Here is a 21,925-nt window from a genome sequence, read left to right on the forward strand (position 1 = left end):
CTGAGTAACGCCTGGAACCCTCTTCTCCCGTTCCAGAAACCCAGGGAGTCCCTGAGGTACCTCGCTGAGGAGACATTGTCCATGTACCTCCCCAGAAAAGCCCTCACCTCTTCATCTTTCACGTGCGGATTGTACATGGTTACGGTGACCACCCTGAAGTTGTTCTTCGCCAGGCTGGTCACCGCATAATGGCACAGGGGTCCCGTTTTCTCCGCTTCCTTTGCCATCTTCATTACTTCGTCGTGTTTTTCTTCTTTGTGAAACGTCACATCGAAAGCCTTCTCATTCGGGTTCCCTTGAAGGCAGAGCACTTCCTTCACCTCTATCCTGAGGCATCCCATCAAAATAGTCCTTCCAAATGTCTCTCTACTCCACGGCTCCATCTCATTTTCAGTCCAGGCAAATCGTAAGGTATTTGCCATACCAATCCCCGGAACCGATCTTGTTTGCTTGTATTGATTCATTTTAAAAAATAAGCTCTCTTCAGAAAGAAGCTTCAACTTGGAATGAAAACATATTTTAACCAAAAAGGTGGAGCAACTAAAGGTGTTGACTCTCCACATCTATCAAGACAACTGGAGCACTGGGCCAGACACTCTTAAATAGAACCTGGACCAGCTCAGGTGAAACACCTTCCCACTAACGAAATGGACAAGCCAGCACAGGTGTAACACATACTGACTAATGAGGTGACACCAATCAGTGCACACTACCTGCTAACGAGCTATACCTACTAACGAGCTATACCTACTAACGAGCTATACCTGCTAAAGAGCTATACCTGCTAAAGAGCTATACCTGCTAAAGTCCAACCTCAAAAACAGAAATGGAAAGACCAAAGCCTGTATCACCTTTCCCCTGTAGACAAATATATCCTATATTTTTGTTGGACACGTTTGCTCACCACCAACAGAAAACAACTTCCATTTCACATTATAATCAACTACAATGCTTCACCTTCACCAATATAAACATGGTGTCTACTGGCTGTCAACAATTAAAGACAAAAACACATTTCTAAATAATATAATACAATAGTATTATTTTTTAAATAATTTTTATTTCAATAGAATCCTAAAACCCACTAGCTTCTAGAAGTCTCGTCCCCCTGGAACGAGCCCAAATAAAACTAATCTCCAATACGGAAAAACGTGCAGTCAAAATAAATTGTGATCCATGGCAACGCACTGGCTAAAGGCAAAACTGGTTGACTGCCCACCCTTGAGACAATCAGCAACCAACTCCTACAATATCCGTAGTAACTTTCCACCTTACCTATCGCTCTCTTTTTAGGGTTCACTCGATGGGCATGTTGTTGGATCGGGCCCAGTCCCCAATGTCATGCATTTGGGTTAGTACATCTGAGAATGAATCCTGAAATTCTAAAAGCACTTAATGGTGAGGCATGGAATAAAAAAAAACATTTTGTCAGGCTGAATGTTTGAAATATGAGTAGGTGATATGAGTCATGCTTCTTCAGTAGCGGAACAAAGACAATTAGCATTTGAATGTTGTCAAGAAATACTGGAGTGATGTCAGATTGTTAATAAAATTGATTATAGACCAATTTATTATACTGCTTTCATCTGCAACAATTATTATATTACATGTATTTTTTTAAACAAGCAGCTTTTTCAACTAGTAGAAAACAGCTGGCTACATTTTGAAGTGCTGCATTTTGATTAAAGTGGGTCACCAACGCAGTAAGTGTAACACAGCTCTTTTTTTGTTACTCACTTTGTTAAATAATATTTCAATTCAGAGCATGGATTTTCCCCTGAGGCTAATATCCATATCATGCTGCAATCAATTGAACAGGGCAAACGATAAGGTAGAACATCATTAAAATACTCCTACTACAATGTTAAAACATTCTACATTGTGACATCATTAAAATACTCCTACTACAATGTTAAAACATTCTACATTGTGACATCATTAAAATACTCCTACTACAATGTTAAAACATTCTACATTGTCACATCATTAAAATACACCTACTACAATGTTTTAAAAAATTCTACATTCTGACATTTCATTGATATCTTGAAACAACTTCTTCATGTATGTATTTTCTGATGTTTGATCAGAGATCTTTTATCAGAGTATCTCTTGTCACATTGATCACAGCTAAAAGGTTTCTCGCCTGTGTGTGTTCTCTGGTGTGAAGTCAGCTGGCTAGATTGAACAAAACTCCTCCCACATTGATCACAGCTATAAGATTTCTCTCCTGTGTGTGTTCTCTGGTGTAATGTCACACCGCAAGATGTAGTAAAAGTCCTCCCACATTGACCACAGCTATAAGGTTTCTCTCCTGTGTGTGTTCTCTGGTGTCTTATCAGATTGCTTGATGCAGTAAAACTCCTCCCACATTGATCACAGCTATAAGGTTTCTCTCCTGTGTGTGTTCTCTGGTGTAATGTCAGACCGCTAGATGTGGTAAAACTCCTCCCACATTGACCACAGCTATAAGGTTTCTCTCCTGTGTGTGTTCTTTGGTGTATTTTAAGTTCTGATGAAGATTTGCAACCTTTCCCACAGTCAGAGCAGCAATGAGATTTCTTCCCTGTGGGTCTCTGCTGGTGTTTCTTGAAGTGTTTTGAAGTGGAGAGACTCTCCTCTGCCTCGTCAGAATCATGAGGTTGTTGAGGCCCCCCAGAGGATCCACCATAGTCAGGTCTCTCTCCTGTGTGAACAAAAAGTCAGACAGGTGGTTTAAGGCCAACAACAGCAAAAATACACTGTAAAAAGGGGATGCCAACAGTGTAGCCATTATGTTGTACAAACAATGATGTCTGTAATGAATGTTAATGATTTGACATTTGTCTGAAGACAGTCAAGTGAACAGCAAGTCATATTTTGTCTGGTTTTCCCATTAGTAGTAACATCGACGATTGTATGCAAGAAACACGATTTTAAAATGGTTGAAATCCTAAGCAGTGGGCCAGACAACTTTTTGGTCTCCAATATAGGCACCTTTCTGTAGGTCTATGTTGTTGTTAGGTGAAGTTATGGGTCCTACAGTAGGTCTATGGTATAACTAGCAGATTCCGCATTAGCATGGAGGAGTTTCTGCAACCAAATTGCATTTTAGCGAACAGAGGGCAGAGAGCGATGCAGAGAGCGATGCACCTATTTGGGGATGTCTGATAGTATTTACGCACCACCACTAATGATTTGTGGAGCTTCTCAAAGTAATTCTTCACCTCAAACAGCAAGTAAACAAAGTCTTACAAATACTTTGAGGAACTATTGATTAGAGTAAAATATTTCCAGCTCTCACTCTTGATAACCACTCGACATGAAAGGGAAAAATGTAATGCTCTGATCCAGTGGAAATGTCATACAATACCTGATTACTTCTTATCCCTTTCACAAATAGCCTACAGCTGTGTCTGTCCCAAACTATTTCATACAATGTTGCCATCACGTTTCGGACAGACCTAGGTGATAGTTGATACACTGTTTAAAGTTCTATGTAGACAGGCCATGCACAGCCAATGTGATTTATTTTTATCTGGATATTTTCTAGATGTTTTTATTTGTTGGCTTTATGTCGGATATTTTTACAGAGTTGGCAATGGCAATAAAAAAATATATAAATCTAAATGTTTATTTCTATTTATATAGAACATAGATTAGTCACAGACAATGATTTTGAGATACGATTATAAATTGAATTGTTCCAGTAAAATGTGAATATGAAAATCATAACTGGCACCAGATCAGTAGAAACGGTCAGATAAATTTGCACTACAAATGGAAAACGTTGGCGACTGCTGTTTTAGTCTATTACTGGAAACTTCAGGAGCATAACGTCAGAATTTAAGGCCAGCAGCAGCGGGAGGAGAAAGAGTTTTTGCAAACGTAGGCATGAAAAATTAACTGAATCAGATGGCTCATTCATCACTACTTTTAAGATTTTTTTCATTGGCAAGATTAGCAAACGTAGGCATGTCATACCAGCAACAAACACTGACACTACACTTCCAAGAAAATCTGACCAAATGATGAAAGACAAGCATTGTCATTTAGAATTCCGTAAAGTCAGTGTGGAAGAGGTTAATAAAAGTATTGTTGTCTATCAACAATGACAAGCCACCGGGGTCTGACAATCTAGATGGAAAATTACTGAGGATAATAGCAGACGATATTGCCACTCCTATTTTCCGTATCTTTAATTTAAGCCTACTGGAGAGCGTGTGCCCTCAGGCCTGGAGGTAAGCTAGTCATTCAATATGTCCTATGCTCTGCATAGTTAGCTCCAGGTAAAATGTTGCACTTATTCAGCCATTCTGTGACCAAAAACAAGCTACATATGGACAGTACCAAAATAAACTGACTGTGGAAATGACAAAGCGCCTCTTAACCTAGCTGGAAATGGGACAAACGGACCCCTTCTGTGGAAACAGACTGGGACGATTTCTAATCAAATCTAATTCCCAGGAACGGGGTTCATACAAACCACAGAGACTGTGTGGGATAATAACATGGCCATGTCCAACCCTGCTTGTTCCCTCGACTCAGCTACCAACCACCAATCTCCAACAGAGCCCTTTACCTGTATCAATAGACACTTCATAGTGAGCTACAGGTAGCAATCAGCAATGAATCCCAATAATGAGCCACCTATGGGAGGGGTATCCCCTTGTGGACAAATATCTCAATGTATTACTGCTACCCTGGGGAGATTGCTATACCCCTTGAACATCGGCTCCAACCCTCGTCGGATGTGGCAGGGCTTGCAAATTATTGATGCCGATTGTGTGTCAACAGCGCAAAAGGAGAAAGCTTATTGTGGTTTAGGGATAACATTTCAGGAAGATGCATGTTGATTAAAACAAATGATAGACGGAAGGTTTTACTGTGGTGTGGTTTGAGTGGTTCTCCCATCTGTTGTAAAACCTGGGTAAGTGAGATATACAGAAGCCGCTGCAGTGTTACAATTGTAAAAAAGGTTGGACATGTGGCAAGTGCTTGTTGAAGGAATAAATATGTCGTAGTCAGATGAAGCATGTTGTAATTGTGATGGGAATCACGTTCCCGAGTTCTCGGAGTGCACTGTAAGGATGTAGGATGTCACAGTAGCTAGGATGATCAGGCCCATCCAGCAGGTATCCTATGTGGAGGCAGTGAAAATAGCTGAAGGAGTAGAGAGGAGAAGGTAGTGGATGTCCCACAGTCTGCAGTGAAGCCATGCAGGAGAAGGATCCCAACACACTAATAGTGAACAAGGTGGACTTTGTTGTGTTTATAGCGCAAGTGATAAATTGCATTAATAAATTATTAGCAACCTTCGTCTAAAACTAGCAGTTTCCGCATTAGCTTGGAGGAGTTTCTACAACAAAATTGTGTTTGCATTGCCCTCACTGCCACAGTGATAAATTGCATTAATACTAAACTAATAAAACATCTAAGAAGCCAGACATCATTGTGAAGGCGGCAAATGGATTTCTGGATGTCCAGGACTTCAGACAAAATGTTACAGGGAGTACTGAATGAAGAAGTTCACCCCTCCCAGGTTCCTGAACCTGTGTAGGGATCTGAATAGTACCATTTTTGTTTGAAATTCAGGGTAGTGGAGTGAATTTGGTTCGTGTTTATTTTAGGTAATTAGTATGATTTGTTAATCCCATTTTTTTTGCATTTTGGTTACTGTAGGTGGCAGCAATACACCTGATGAGTGTAGTCTGACAAACCTCAGCGAAGAAGACATGGTAGGAACCAAAGTGATGGTCAGTATTTCCAGTTGATCCTAATTAGATGTTACATTACATGTTGTTTTCTTACTTCATGTAGCTGGCTAGCAAGCCAACATAAGATACCGTTGCACAAACATGCTTATCTAGGCCTACCCAGCACTGGTACCCGGCAGTATTAGCTAGTTACTTTTGCTCCGACTCTTAATACATTTAGCAAGCTAGCTAGCCCGCTAACTAGCGATTAGCAGCTAACATTATTTAAGCAACACCTTGCTAAGAAAAGACAATCTTTCACCTTTAATGTAATGGCATGAAAATAATTGCCAGAACATTATACAATGACTTATCAACAGCTCTAACAATTTGACCCCAACATGAAATCTACACTGGCAGTTATAGAAAGACCCATTTACTATATAACCATTGACTCTTGAAGAATAGAACTTATAAATGCCTCAAATGTTTCTACCATATTACCCCACCAGAAACCGCTGACACCGGCCATATTTAACGTGTGTTGACTTATTAAATCCATCAGTTATTCTGCTCTCTAATCAATTCAACAAACATTGGGTAGTTAGTTAGAATATAGTTACTAGACTGGCAAGTTTGATGTATGAGTAGCCAACTAACGTTAGGTAGCTAGTTAACATACCGATACATACTGCTGTAAAGACATGCTATGCGTTTTGTAAGGATAGTGTAGCTAACATAACGTGTAAAGTAACTGATTTGAAAAGTCATTACTTTTACATTGCTCAACATTTTCTTAACATTTGTCATAATTATTTAAAGCAGTTCATTTGTATCGGCTCTCGGACTTTTTCCACCATTATTTTCCACCATTTTCTTCAAATCTGAAAATAATGTGAAGCAACGCCCATTTCCTGAAAAATTTAGTACTACATCCGGGAACTTTTGGCATACTAACTACATCATACTATGACCAATAAGCACACTATATACTCCATTAACATCAAATAGTAAGGTTAGTATGAGTATTCTAACACAGCTCAGGTCTCTGGGCAGCCATTTTGTTTGTTTAAAAACTAGGTTGCCCCTTTAAAAAAGACACACAGCAATCAAACAATCTGCAGTTCAACCAATAACAAAGCTGTAATTACACCACTATTTTGGTAATAAGATGATGGATGGGGCTGGAGAAATGTAACTACTCTCAAATTCATAGACAGACCTATGGATGCAAGGACTGACCATCCATGATATCAACATTATGTTGAAGGATACAGTGTTGGTTTACATTGTTTCTAAACATTGGAGTACAAAAAAGCTTATTTGGGGTTCTGATGTGGTAAACAGTTGAACTAAGCTCATAAGGCATTCGTTATATTCTCCAAGAATCAATGCCTATAAATAAATAATTTAAGAGCCAAAATATGGATGTAGCAATTGCAAATGTCCCCTTTAACACCACACATCAGTTCAACAACCGCAGAGTTTGTGCTTCTGTTAAGACAATACTTACTAGTGTTAATCAGGGCCCGTTCATCGTTAGAACCATCGGACGCCTTAAGATGCGCTTGGGAAACCGGGCCCAGATATCCAGTTTCCTCCTCTTCTTCATTGTCCGATGTGACAGTCACCTCCCCCTCCTCTTCGTTCACTGAAACGTCGTCGTCCTCCTCTTTATTAACTCTGAACGAGTCTCCCTCTTCTTTAACTGAGACGTCTTTCTCTTCTTTCACGGTAACAGCCTCAACCTCTACTTGTTTTTGTATTGTAACAGCCTCCTCTTCCTCCATCTCTTTCACGAGAGCTTCTTTCTCCATCCAGCAGACCGCCTCTTCTGAAGCAGGAACGGGGTTAAGTTTGAGACTGGAGCTATGAGGCATGTACTGAAGTCGCTAAGCGGTATAATTCAAAGCAGAGTCCCTTTATCAGCAGCACGTGATCAATGACGTCTGGAGAATCATTTCGTCGAACACCTGAGTGGTATTGATTAATTTGGGCTCGTTCGACTTTGCAGCCGACAGTGCAGGTGGCTGCTGACTGACTAATTTACAAATCACCTTGCATCAGAAATAACTACTCATTATTATTTATACATGTATATATGACATAAAGGCTTCGCTGCTACGGTGTGGGACTTCATCTATAATAATGTGGCTGTTCTAAATTCTGTGTCGTTCAAAGCCTTGAGTAATGAACCTATTTTTGACACAATTGTCTGGAAAGAGTCAATGCTTCAGGAAGATTTGTTTCCCCATCACTACTTTTCAGCATGTTTTCTGTGAATTAGACTACGGGAGTTTTGTAACATTTTCCACCTTGGCTTACTGATAGTTGGTCTCGCTGACCATAACTGCACTATGCTTGTTAGGCTAATAGCTAGTTGGCTAAATAGCTAACGTTAGCTGGCTGGCTAAGATAACTGCATATAGCTAACATTCTTTGATATTTGGTTAGATGGCATTATGTATTTCCAAACTGTGGTTTACTTTAATCACCCAAGTCATGAGCGCAAATTATTTCTAACTTAAAGTTCTACATTTGAAGTTATTTATGTTGTAGTTGACATCATAGGGAATAGGCTGGTCCTGCATATTACTTCACACCTGACTTTGGCATTCTTCTGAATTCTGATTGGTTTAATGTAATAACTCCAAAAATAGAACTGTGAGGTGTTACTTTGCATTGGAAATGTTAAAATATTGTATTTGATATTATATAAACAATACAAAACTTACAAACAACATCATACATCAATATTCACTGCCCAGACCCACCTCCATCTCCATTAACTACATCACACCTGCCCAGACCCACTAGAACACACCTCCATCTCCATTAACTACATCACACCTGCCCAGACCCACTAGAACACACCTCCATCTCCATTAACTACATCACACCTATCCAGACCCACTAGAACACACCTCTACCTCCATTAACTACATCACACCTTCCCAGACCCACTAGAACACACCTCCATCTCCATTAACTACATCAAACCTGCCCAGACCCACTAGAACACACCTCCATCTCCATTAACGACATCACACCTATCCAGACCCACTAGAACACACCTCTACCTCCATTAACTACATCACACCTGCCCAGACCCACTAGAACACACCTCCATCTCCATTAACTACATCACACCTGCCCAGACCCACTAGAACACACCTCCATCTCCATTAACTACATCACACCTGTCCAGACCCACTAGAACACACCTCCATCTCCATTAACTACATCACACCTTCCCAGACCCACTAGAACACACCTCTACCTCCATTAACTACATCACACCTGCCCAGACCCACTAGAACACACCTCCATCTCCATTAACTACATCACACCTGCCCAGACCCACTAGAACACACCTCCATCTCCATTAACTACATCACGGGTATCTCACTGCATCCTCATATGCCATGTCTTGAAATATGCAGACAGACCTATTTAAATTACATTGACATTATAACACTGTACTTCTGACAGACAACGTTCTAACTCCTCCCATAACTTTATGACATCATAACATTCCCAGAAGGATTATTGAGTCATTGTTAGTTTTACACTTAAGACATAACTGTCGTTATGCTGTAGAATTTGTGAATTTGACATGTCAGTTGGAATAATGATAGATTTCTGGAGGGACCCTTGTCACTACAACCAATCAGTGAGCAGCTTCCCTTCCCCCACATCTCAGGCAGTTCTGTTACTCACAACACTTCCCCTGCTTTCCTCAACAATGGAGAAGCCCCCTGGGCTAAAGCCTTGCCATTCTTACAAATAGGAAATAATATGTCATGTTTTACTCGTACCCCAGTCAGCATTGTGAATGGTTAGGAAATAATATGTCATGTTTTACTCGTACCCCAGCCAGCATTGTGAATGGTTAGGAAATAATATGTCATGTTTTACTCGTACCCCAGTCAGCATTGTGAATGGTTAGGAAATAGTATTTCATGTTTTACTCGTACCTCAGCCAGCATTGTGAATGGTTAGGAAATAATATGTCATGTTTTACTCGTACCCCAGCCAGCATTGTGAATGGTTAGGAAATAATATGTCATGTTTTACTCGTACCTCAGCCAGCATTGTGAATGGTTAGGAAATAATATGTCATGTTTTACTCGTACCCCAGCCAGCATTGTGAATGGTTAGGAAATAATATGTCATGTTTTACTCGTACCTCAGCCAGCATTGTGAATGGTTAGGAAATAATATGTCATGTTTTACTCGTACCTCAGCCAGCATTGTGAATGGTGTCTGAGGCGGTGACATACTAGACCATGGCAGTAAATCTAATACTTAGGTGTTTTTAGTTACGCATGAAAGGTCTGTGGTGGTTCTGTGGTTATAAGTTACTGACCTTGGAATAGATTTCTGGCCATGCTGGCAGGGTCTGAATCAAACCCAAAGTCCACCTGGTACACTGACAGGGTCTGAATCAAACCCAATGTCCACCTGGCACACTGACAGGGTCTGAATCAAACCTAATATCCACCTGGCACACTGACAGGGTCTGAATCAAACCCAATGTCCACCTGGCACACTGACAGGGTCTGAATCAAACCCAATGTCCACCTGGTACACTGTCAGGGTCTGAATCAAACCCAATGTCCACCTGGCACACTGACAGGGTCTGAATCAAACCCAATGTCCACCTGGTACACTGGCAGGGTCTGAATCAAACCCAATGTCCACCTGGCACACTGACAGGGTCTGAATCAAACCCAATGTCCACCTGGCACACTGATGTATTGTTACACCATGTAGGAGCAGTATAGACCTAGTCTGTTCATTATATACACCATGCGTTTCCTCCCTCCAGACAGCAGATGGCGATAAGTGTCTTTCAGGCGATGTTTCTACTGTGACGTATAATCTAGTGGACGGAACGCTTCTTCAACAACTGCAGCCACCTCGTTAGCTCGCTAGACAACAAAGTCGGAACATTCAAGTTCTTTAGACAATTTCGTTGTTTATTTGCCACTATGATTTAAACATACTTATGTGGAAACAACTCGATACCCCATTTAATTTAATATTTACGTTGTAAGTCAACTAGCTGGCTGGTTAAGTTAGCACTAGTCTAGTCGCTAATACTTACTAGCTATTATTTCCGAACATGAGTTCACTAAGCTACTCTCCTCCTGTTAAAGAAGAGGAGGTCTGCTGGACGGAGAAAGAAGCTCTCGTGAAAGAGGAGGAAGAGGAGGCTGTTAAAATACAAAAACAAGTAGAGGGTGAGGCTATTACCGTGAAAGAAGAAGAGAAAGACACCTTCAGAGTGGAGGATGAAGACCTTTTTGGAATGAAGAATGAAGAGCAGGAGATTACTGTCACATTAGAGGAGGACGAAGAAGAGAAGACTGGAGATCTGATTAACACCAGAAAATACAGTGAGTACTGTCTTATAAAACAGGGACATTGATCTGATTAACACCAGTAAATACAGTGAGTACTGTCTTATAAAACAGGGACACAAACTCTGCATTTGTTGAAGTAATGTGTGCTTTTTAAAAGGGCATTCTACATTGTTGATGACGTCCTCCAGTGATTAAAAAAAAAGTGAATATTCATTATTCTTTTTAAAATCCTTCCTGTTCTGTCAAGTTGGATGTTGATCATTGCTAGAAAGCCATTTTCAAGTTTTGCTATAGACTTTCAAGACGATTTAAGTCCAAACTGTAACTAGGCCACTCGGGAACATTCAATGTCATCTTGGTAAGCTCCTCCAGTGTAGATTTGGCCTTGTAGTTTAAGTTATTTTCCTGTTAGGACAGTTTTTTGTATTCGGGTGTCTGAAATGCTCTCTACCTACGTAACATTTAGTGTCTCCTTATGTTACGATGGGAAAACAGTTTTCATGGGCACAGAAATCCTAAATAATTTCAGAGTTTGCTAAATCCAATGGTTCTAACATGAGAGTCACCTTAACTTTATTGACACCACCCAAATGGATACTGTCATTAATGCGGTTCTTCAATAATTACACATAATATTTACTTCTGTAGCTGTTTAGTTACAGTCACATGTTCAACTATCATCAGCTGGTCCAGGAAATCATTTTCTGAATGACAGTCACATGACAAACATCACAACATACAACAACAACCAAAGTGCTTCTTCATTCATTACTCTGGTAATTTACAGTTACGCCGTTCTCCACGTTGGATCCAACATCCCTTATAAATTGATGTTTATAATGTGTCTGCTTGATTTACAGTAGCGTCTCCTTAGTCACAGAGCTGTGTAGAGAATGGTTCCTTGATGGATAGGCAATTATTATAATACTTTTTTAAACCTTTATTTAACTAGGCAAGTCAGTTAAGAACAAATTCTTATTTTCAATGCCTAGGAACAGTGGGTTAACTACTTGTTATGGGGCAGAATGACAGATATGTACCTTGTCAGCTCGGGGAGTTGAACTTGCAACCTTCCGGTTACTAGTCTAACGCTCTAACCACTAGGCTACCCTATTGGACAACACACAGAGCTATTTTCCTTTATTCAGGACATTTAGAATGACAACACATTACAGAATAGACTAATGGGATTATTTACAAAATTATCTGAAATGTCATGACAAAGAAATTTTGAAAGTCTATGACAAAGACATTTTAGTTTCCATGTTTCACCTGAAATATTAAATGATTTATAGTCCTCGGTCTATGTTATTGTTAGGTGAAGTTATGGGTTCTACAGTAGGTCTATGTTATTGTTAGGTGAAGTCATGGGTCCTACAGTAGGTCTATGTTGTTGTCTATGTTGTTGTTAGGTGAAGTTATTGGTCCTACAGTAGGTCTATGTTGTTGTTAGGTGAAGTCATGGGTCCTACAGTAGGTCTATGTTGTTGTCTATGTTGTTGTTAGGTGAAGTTATGGGTTCTACAGTAGGTCTGTTATTGTTTTGAGTCCTACAATAGGTCTATGTTGTTAGGTGAAGTTATGGGTCCTACAGTAGGTCTATGTTATTGTTAGTGAAGTTAGGGGTCCTGCAGTAGGTCTATGTTGTTGTTAGGTGAAGTTATGGGTCCTACAGTAGGTCTATGTTGTTGTTAGTGAAGTTAGGGGTCCTACAGTGGGTCTATGTTGTTGTTAGGTGAAGTTATGGGTTCTACAGTAGGTCTGTTATTGTTTTGGGTCCTACAATAGGTCTATGTTGTTAGGTGAAGTTATGGGTCCTACAGTAGGTCTATGTTATTGTTAGTGAAGTTATGGGTCCTACAGTAGGTCTATGGTGTTAGGTGAAGTTATGGGTCCTACAGTAGGTCTATGTTATTGTTAGTGAAGTTATGGGTCCTACAGTAGGTCTATGTTATTGTTAGGTGAAGTTATGGGCCAATTTGGCAAACACTTAGTTTACAAACCCTCATTGTCAGGCTGATGGAAAAGCTAAAGAGCATTTTACTGGTTGAAGTGTTTAAGCATGAAGCAGTTGTTTTGAGACTTCCACAAACATTACACTAAGCAGGAGATTCAAGCAAGCTTTACAATTATAATCCAAAAGTAGTGTGAAATGCACTCATATTCAACCTGGAAATGGAGGCTATTTTTGCTGTCAGCCTTTGAGACCTCCCCTGAGTTTTCCCCCACGGTGGTAAATTAGTGAATAGACAGAGCTTAATGTGAGTTTCCTTCAGTAGCACTCCTGATCTGCGATGATAGTGAGCTTGTCACGGTTTTCTAGGTGAGAAGGAGAGTCGGACCAAAATGCGGCGTGTAGATTGCGATCCATGTTTATTAAACTATAGCAACACGAATCTAAATAAAAACACTACAAAATAATAAACGTAATGAAAACCGAAACAGCCTAAACTGGTGCAAACTAACACAGAGGACACTAAGGACATCAAGACACTAAGGACATCAAGACACTAAGGACAATCACCCACGACAAACTCAAAGAATATGGCTGCCTAAATATGGTTCCCAATCAGAGACAACGATAAACACCTGCCTCTGATTGAGAACCACTCCAGACAGCCATAGACTTTGCTAGACAACCCCACTAGCTACAATCCCAATACATACACACCAAAACCCCAAGACAAAACACACCACAATACAAAAACCGCATGCCACACCCTGGCCTGACCCAATACATGAAGATAAACACAAAATACTTAGACCAGGGCGTGACAGAACCCCCCCCCCCCCTAAGTTGCGGACTCCCGAACGCACCTCAAAACAATAGGGAGGGTCCGGGTGGGCGTCTGTCCATGGTGGCGGCTCCGGCGCGGGACGTGGACCCCACTCAGTCAATGTCTTAGTCCCCTCTCCTCGCTTCCCTGGATAGTCCACCCTCGCCGCCGACCATGGCCTAGTAGTCCTCACCCAGAACCCCACTGGACTGAGGAGCAGATCGGGACTGAGGCAGCTCGGGACTGAGGGGAAGCTCGGGAGTGAGAGAAAGCTCGGGAGTGAGAGAAAGCTCGGGAGTGAGAGAAAGCTCGGGAGTGAGAGGAAGCTCAGGAGTGAGAGGAAGCTCAGGCAGGTAGATAGATCTACCAGATCCTGGCTGGCTGGTGGTTTCAGCAGATCCTGGCTGACTGGCAGATCCTGGCTGACTGGCAGATCCTGGCTGACTGCCAGATCCTGGCCGACTGGCAGATCCCGGCTGACTGGCGGATCTGGAAGAGTCTGGTTGACTGGCGGATCTGGAAGAGTCTGGTTGACTGGCGGATCTGGAAGAGTCTGGTTGACTGGCGGATCTGGAAGAGTCTGGTTGACTGGCAGATCTGGAAGAGTCTGGTTGACTGGCAGATCTGGAAGAGTCTGGTTGACTGGCAGATCTGGAAGAGTCTGGTTGACTGGCGGATCTGGAAGAGTCTGGCTGACTGGCGGATCTGGAAGAGTCTGGCTGACTGGCGGATCTGGAAGAGTCTGGCTGACTGGCGGATCTGGAAGAGTCTGGCTGACTGGCGGATCTGGAAGAGTCTGGCTGACTGGCGGATCTGGAAGAGTCTGGCTGACTGGCGGATCCTGGCAGACTGAAAGATCTGGCTGCTCCATGCTGACTGGCGGCTCTGGCTGCTCCACGCTGACTGGCGACTGGCTGCTCCATGTAGGCTGACAGCTCTGGCGGCTTCTTACAGACTGGCAGCTCTGGCGGCTCCGTGCAGACTGGCAGCTCCTTTCCGACTGACAGCTCCTTGCAGACTGACAGCTCCTTGCAGACTGACAGCTCCTTGCAGACTGACAGCTCCTTGCAGACTGGCAGCTCCTTGCAGACTGGCAGTTCGGGCTGCTTCATGCAGATTGACAGCTCTGGCTGCTCTGAACAGGCGGGAGACTCCGGCAGCGCTGTAGAGGAGAAAGGCTCTGGCTGCTCTGAACAGGCGGGAGACTCCGGCAGCGCTGTAGAGGCGGAAGACTCTGGCAGCGCTGAACAGGCGACGCGCACTGTAGGCCTGATGCGTGGTGCTGGCACTGGTGGTACTGGGCCGAGGAGTGAGCATCGAGCCAAGTGCCATGAACAGGAAGCCTGGTGCGGGGAGCTGCTACCGGAGGGCTGGGGTGTGGAGGTGGTACTGGGTAGACCGGACCGTGCAGGCGCACTGGAGCTCTTGAGCACCGAGCCTGCCCAACCTTACCTGGATGAATGCTCACGGTCGCCCTGCCAGTGCGGCGAGGTGGAATAGCCCGCACTGGGCTATGCAGGCGAACCGGAGACACCGAGCGCAAGGCTGGTGCCATGTAAGCCGGCCCAAGGAGACGCACTGGGGACCAGATGCGTAGAGCCGGCTTCATGGCACTTGGCTCGATGCGCCGAGCTGGAATGTACCGCACCGGGCTATGCACCCGCACTGGAGACACCGTGCGCACCACAGCATAACACGGTGCCTGCCCGGTCTCTCTAGCCCCCCGTTAAGCACAGGGAGTTTGCGCAGGTCTCCTACCTGGCGTAGCCATACTCCCTGTTAGCACCCCCCCAATACATTTTTGCGGCTGACTCTCGGGCTTCCTTGCCAACCGTGTTCCCTCGTATCGCCGACTCCTCTCTCCGGCTGCCTCTGCTCTCCTAAGTGCCTCCACCTGTTCCCATGGGAGGCGATCTCTTCCAGCCAGTATCTCCTCCCAAGTGTAACAGCCCTTGCCATCCAAAACGTCCTCCCATGTCCATTCCTCTTTACGCTGCTGTTGCCCGTTACCACGCCGCTTGGTCCTGTTGTGGTGGGTGATTCTGTCCTTAGTGTCGTTGTTCCTGTGTTAGATTACACTAGTATAGGCTGTTTCGGTTTTCGTTACGTTCTTTGTTTTGTAGTGTTTATAATTGATTCGTGTTTTACGTTTGTTCATTAAACATGGATCGCAATCTACACGCCGCATTTTGGTCCGACTCTCCTTCTCATACAGAAAACCGTGACAGAGCTGTAATATTCAGAATACATTGTGAAAATCTTGGCTCACCATTTTTTGCTCCAACCAGATATACTACATCCATAACTAGTGGTTTCCTCATTACCAGATATACTACATCCATAACTAGTGGTTTCCTCATTACCAGATATACTACATCCATAACTAGTGGTTTCCTCATTAGCATATATACTACATCCATAACTAGTGGTTTCCTCATTACCAGATATACTACATCCATAACTAGTGGTTTCCTCATTAGCAGATATACTACATCCATAACTAGTGGTTTCCTCATTAGCAGATATACTACATCCATAACTAGTGGTTTCCTCATTAGCAGATATACTACATCCATAACTAGTGGTTTCCTCATTAGCAGATATACTACATCCATAACTAGTGGTTTCCTCATTACCAGATATACTACATCCATAACTAGTGGTTTCCTCATTACCAGATATACTACGTCCATAACTAGTGGTTTCCTCATTAGCAGATATACTACATCCATAACTAGTGGTTTCCTCATTACCAGATATACTACATCCATAACTAGTGGTTTCCTCATTAGCAGATATACTACATCCATAACTAGTGGTTTCCTCATTAGCAGATATACTACATCCATAACTAGTGGTTTCCTCATTACCAGATATACCACATCCATAACTAGTGGTTTCCTCATTAGCAGATATACTACATCCATAACTAGTGGTTTCCTCATTAGCAGATATACTACGTCCATAACTAGTGGTTTCCTCATTAGCAGATATACTACATCCATAACTAGTGGTTTCCTCATTAGCAGATATACTACATCCATAACTAGTGGTTTCCTCATTACCAGATATACTACATCCATAACTAGTGGTTTCCTCATTACCAGATATACTACATCCATAACTAGTGGTTTCCTCATTACAAGATATACTACATCCATAACTAGTGGTTTCCTCATTACCAGATATACTACATCCATAACTAGTGGTTTCCTCATTACCAGATATACTACATCCATAACTAGTGGTTTCCTCATTACCAGATATACTACATCCATAACTAGTGGTTTCCTCATTACCAGATATACTACATCCATAACTAGTGGTTTCCTCATTAGCAGATATACTTTGTCGCGATACGAAACCTTCAGCCCCGCCCCTTGGCCGGCAGCGGGGTGCTAGAGGTGGTTAGCGTCCCGTTCCCTGGATTGGACAGGGCACTATAGATACTTCAGGTTATCTCGGTATAACCAGGACCGCTCGCGTAGCCCTGCCTCTCTTTCTATATCGAAGCATTGTCCGCGTAGAGAGGTCTTTTGCCTTGTCACTCTCAACGGTCTAGCTCTAGCTGGGATGTGTGAACCCCACGTTTATCCTCTAGACTCTTTGTTTCACCACTAATTGATCCCTGAGTTGTTATTAAGCACTAGTCCTACCAGTCTCTATATGATTTCCCTGTGGTTGAGTATTTCCCCTCTGTGATGTATCTAGTTTAAAGTGTGAAGACCTTTAGTCAACTTAGTCTCACTACTCTGCCCGTCGGCTAAGTATCGCTTGGAAAATAAAACTTAGATAGATCGATAAGACAATTAAATGAATCACTACTGGACACACCTTCCTCCTTGTCTTTTAATGGTAACTCATTCTGTCATAGAGCATTGATCCCCGTTTCCAGTGTCCCGGTAGCAGGGAGTGTCAGAGTTGTTATCTCCCGTGCCGTTAACTGTCTTTGAGAGAACCGTTTTTTACAATCAAAAACACTTCAAAATACACAATTTGTTACTCGGTCACACACAGCGTTAATCAAAAACATGCAAATGCCTTAATGCTCTATAAAATGCCTGATACAATGATAACACTTATCTCTACATTAAATGCTTATAATAGTTATTTACTTACCTTTGAGAGATGACGAGGAGACCCACGAGATCAGGAGCAGAGTGTCAATCGGTCAGAGTTCTTTTAGAATTTAGTTAGTAGCGACTCCCCTCTACTGGCTGAGAGGTTGACTTGAAGTCGGTGATTTACTAAATTTAGAGATTCAAGTTTGGACTGGATGAGAGGACCCGTTGGTGATCCCTTGCCCCAATGGAATATCAAAAAGTCTAACACGCAACGAGGCCGAGGTTCTGAGACACACGCACCTGGTCAATATGCGACAAAACAGCTGTTCAATAGTTAAACGGTATATTGGAAAGTCACTTCTCAGATCCAACAAGTTAGAATCTTTAAGTAATTTGAGTCAGGTGTAAATTTACCCGAAGTCAAATGGTTGTCTAAATGAATTCAGAATTCAGGAAGTCAGCGCCAAGTAATGGCAAATGTCTCTTTATATACCTTTTGATTCTCTGCACCCGATCCGCTTCTTCTCCCATTCCCTCAGAGCAGAGAGGGTGATGACATATCTTACAACAGGAAATACTTTTCTTACAGTGCATATATGGGCCTCTTGTTATGATAGAGCCTATTACTCTAGCAACAATGAAGAAACACTTTTCTTACAGTGCGCAAATGGGCCTCTGTTTATGACAGTGCCCTTACTCTATCAGCAATGAGTCTATCAGCTGTTCCCATTCAGAGGTGTCACTTGAGGCATAGGGTGATTCTTCCTGACACCAGTCAGGTTCAATAGTTGGTTGGCTGGTGCCTTCTTCTGGTGGCTTTGCCCAATCGGGTATTTCGGTAGGCGAGGTCATCTCTGTCTCTACCCTTGGTGGGAGAGGCAGGGGAAGAGGACCAGGAGGTAGATCCATTTGGTGTTTTACTATAGTCATATAATTTAACAGGCGTCAATTGTTGTACAACTTCATGGGTATCACCTTTTACCTCAAATAACCAGTGTATTTCTGCTGTTGTGTGCCTTTAACTGTCTGTCTGACGTTGTCATTCACACAGGAGAGAGATGTGACTATCATGGATCCTCTGGGGAGACTCAACAACCTCATGATGCTGACGAGGCAGAGAAGAGTCTCTCCAGATCAGAACTCCTCAAGAAACACCCGCAGAGACCCACAGGGAAGAGAACCTACTGCTGCTCTGACTGTGGGAAGAGATTCACATCATCAGGCATTAAAATTCATCAGAGAACACACACAGGAGAGAAACGTTATAGCTGTGATCAATGTGGGAAGAGTTTTACTTCATCTGGCAATCTGACTCAACACCAAAGAACACACACAGGAGAGAAATCTCATAGCTGTGATCAATGTGGGAAGAGTTTTAGTCGATCTGGAGATCTGACAGTGCACAAGAGAATACACACAGGAGAGAAACCTTATAGCTGTGGTCAATGTGGGAGGAGTTTTAGTCGATCTGGAGATCTGACAGTGCACAAGAGAATACACACAGGAGAGAAACCTTATAGCTGTGATCAATGTGGGAAGAGATTAGCTACATCTGGCCACCTGACTCTACACCAGAGAACACACACAGGAGAGAATCCGTATAGCTGTGATCAATGTGGGAAGAGATTTGCTACATCTGGCCACCTGACTCTACACTAGAGAACACACACAGGAGAGAAACCTTATAGCTGTGGTCAATGTGGGAGGAGTTTTAGTCGATCTGGAGATCTGACAGTGCACAAGAGAATACACACAGGAGAGAAACCTTATAGCTGTGATCAATGTGGGAAGAGATTTACTCAGTCACACAGCCTGATACACCACCAGAGAATACACACAGGAGAGAAGCCTTATAGCTGTGATCAATGTGGGAAGAGATTTGCGACACCTGGCCACCTGACTCTACACCAGAGAACACACACAGGAGAGAATCCGTATAGCTGTGATCATTGTGGGAAGAGATTTGCTACATCTGGCCACCTGACTCTACACCAGAGAACACACACAGGAGAGAAACCTTATAGCTGTGGTCAATGTGGGAGGAGTTTCAGTCGATCTGGCGATCTGACAGTGCACAAGAGAATACACACAGGAGAGAAACCTTATAGCTGTGATCAATGTGGGAAGGGATTTGCTACATCTGGCAACCTGACTCTACACCAGAGGACACACACAGGAGAGAAATCTTATAGCTGTGGTCAATGTGGGAAGAGTTTTAGTCGATCTGGAGATCTGACAGTGCACAAGAGAATACACACAGGAGAGAAACCTTATAGCTGTGATCAGTGTGGGAAGAGATTTACTCAGTCACACAGCCTGATACACCACCAGAGAATACACACAGGAGATAAACCTTATAGCTGTGATCAATGTGGGAAGAGTTTTAGTCGATCTGGAGATCTGACAGTGCACAAGAGAATACACACAGGAGAGAAACCTTATAGCTGTGGTCAATGTGGGAAGAGTTTTGTTCAAGCTTACCATCTGACTGAACACCAGAGAACACACAGGATTGAAATCTCATAGCTTTGACCAGAGATAATCTGATAAAAGATCTGATCAAATATTAGAAAATACATACATGAAGTAGTTGTTTCATGATTTCAATGAATTAATGTCACAATGTAGAATTTTTAACATTGTAGTAGGAGTATTGTAATGATTTCACAATGTAGAAGCCTAAACGTGTGCCCACTTATGAATTGATATCAACATGTTATGGATATTAGCCTCGGGGAAAAATCCAGGCTCTGAAATGGAAGAGTACTATTTATGTGATTTAACAAAAATTGACAAACAAAAAAAAAGAGTTTGGATCAAATCACATTTATTTATAAAGCCCCTCTTATATCAGCTGATATCTCAAAGTGCTGTACAGAAACCCAGCCTAAAACCCCAAACAGCAAGCAATGCAGGTGTAGAAGCACGGTGGCTAGGAAAAACTCCCTAGAAAGGCCTAAATCTAGGAAGAAACCTAGAGAGGAACCAGGCTATGAGGGGTGGCCAGCCCTCTTCTGGCTGTGCCGGGTGGAGATTATAACAGAACATGGCCAAGATGTTCAAATGTTCATAAATGACCAGCATGGTCAAATCATAATAATCACAGTAGTTGTCGAGGGTGCAACAGATCAACACCTCAGAGGTAAATGTTAGTTGGCTTTTCATAGCCGATCGTTAAGAGTATCTCTTCCGTTCCTGCTGTCTCTAGAGAGTTGAAAACAGAAGGTTTGGGACAGGTAGCACATCCGGTGAACAGGTCAGGGTTCCATAGCCGCAGGCAGAACAGTTGAAACTGGAGCAGCAACACGGCCAGGTGGACTGGGGACAGCAAGGAGTCATCGTGCCAGGTAGTCCTGAGGCCTGGTCCAAGGGCTCAGGTCCTCCGAGAGTGAGAAAGAAAGAATTAGAGAGAGCATACTTAAATTCACACAGGACACCGGATAAGACAGGAGAAGTACTCCAGATATATCAAACTGACCCTAGCCCCCTGACACAAACTGCTGCAGCATAAATACTGGAGGCAGAGACAGGAGGTGTGGTGTCAGGAGACACTGTGGCCCCATCCGATGATACCCCCGGACAGGACCAAACAGGAAGGATATAACCCCACCCACTTTGCCAAAGCACAGCCCCCACACCGCTAGAGGGATATCTTCAACCACCAACTTACCATCCTGAGACAAGGCCGAGTAAAGCCCACAAAGATCTCCGCCACGGCACAACCCAAGGGGGAGCGCCAACCCAGACAGGAAGATCACGTCAGTGACTCAACCCACTCAAGTGACGCACCCCTCCTAGGGACGGCATGAAAGAGCACCAGTTTGCCAGTGACTCAGCCCCTGTAATTGGGTTAGAGGCCGGTTCCCCTCTCTCCCAGTGGAGAGAGGGGAACCGGCCAGGCAGAGACAGCAAGGACGGTTCGTTGCTCCAGAGCCTTTCCGTTTACCTTCACACTCCTGGGCCAGACTACACTCAATTATATGACCTACTGAAGAGATGAGTCTTCAGTAAAGACTTAAAGGTTGAGACTGAGTCTGCGT

The 21,925-nt window shown here is 43.0% G+C and overlaps 2 protein-coding genes and 1 pseudogene across 3 annotated transcripts in view; 2 read left to right on the plus strand and 1 right to left on the minus strand.

The window, feature by feature from the left end:
* Positions 1 to 21,925, plus strand: part of LOC118938123 (zinc finger protein 664-like) — a 242,829-nt gene that overhangs the window by 50,208 nt on the left and 170,696 nt on the right. The gene's annotated exons all lie outside the window — the stretch shown is intronic.
* LOC118938135 (gastrula zinc finger protein XlCGF17.1-like) lies at positions 1,541 to 7,607 on the minus strand. Of its 2 annotated transcripts, XM_036939853.1 has the most exons (3): positions 7,189 to 7,607; positions 2,365 to 2,686; positions 1,541 to 2,196 (listed from the first exon to the last, which is right to left on the minus strand). In XM_036939853.1, the coding sequence occupies exons 1-3, from the start codon at positions 7,553 to 7,555 to the stop codon at positions 2,061 to 2,063; spliced, it is 825 nt and encodes a 274-aa protein (XP_036795748.1). In that variant the 5' UTR covers positions 7,556 to 7,607; the 3' UTR covers positions 1,541 to 2,060. The 2 variants fall into 2 exon arrangements, with proteins under 2 accessions (XP_036795748.1, XP_036795747.1); XM_036939852.1 differs by having other exon boundaries at positions 1,541 to 2,686; positions 7,189 to 7,606.
* LOC118938389 lies at positions 17,950 to 20,700 on the plus strand (annotated as a pseudogene).

Source organism: Oncorhynchus mykiss, chromosome 13 (genome assembly GCF_013265735.2).
Source record: "Oncorhynchus mykiss isolate Arlee chromosome 13, USDA_OmykA_1.1, whole genome shotgun sequence".
Lineage (NCBI taxonomy): Eukaryota > Metazoa > Chordata > Actinopteri > Salmoniformes > Salmonidae > Oncorhynchus > Oncorhynchus mykiss.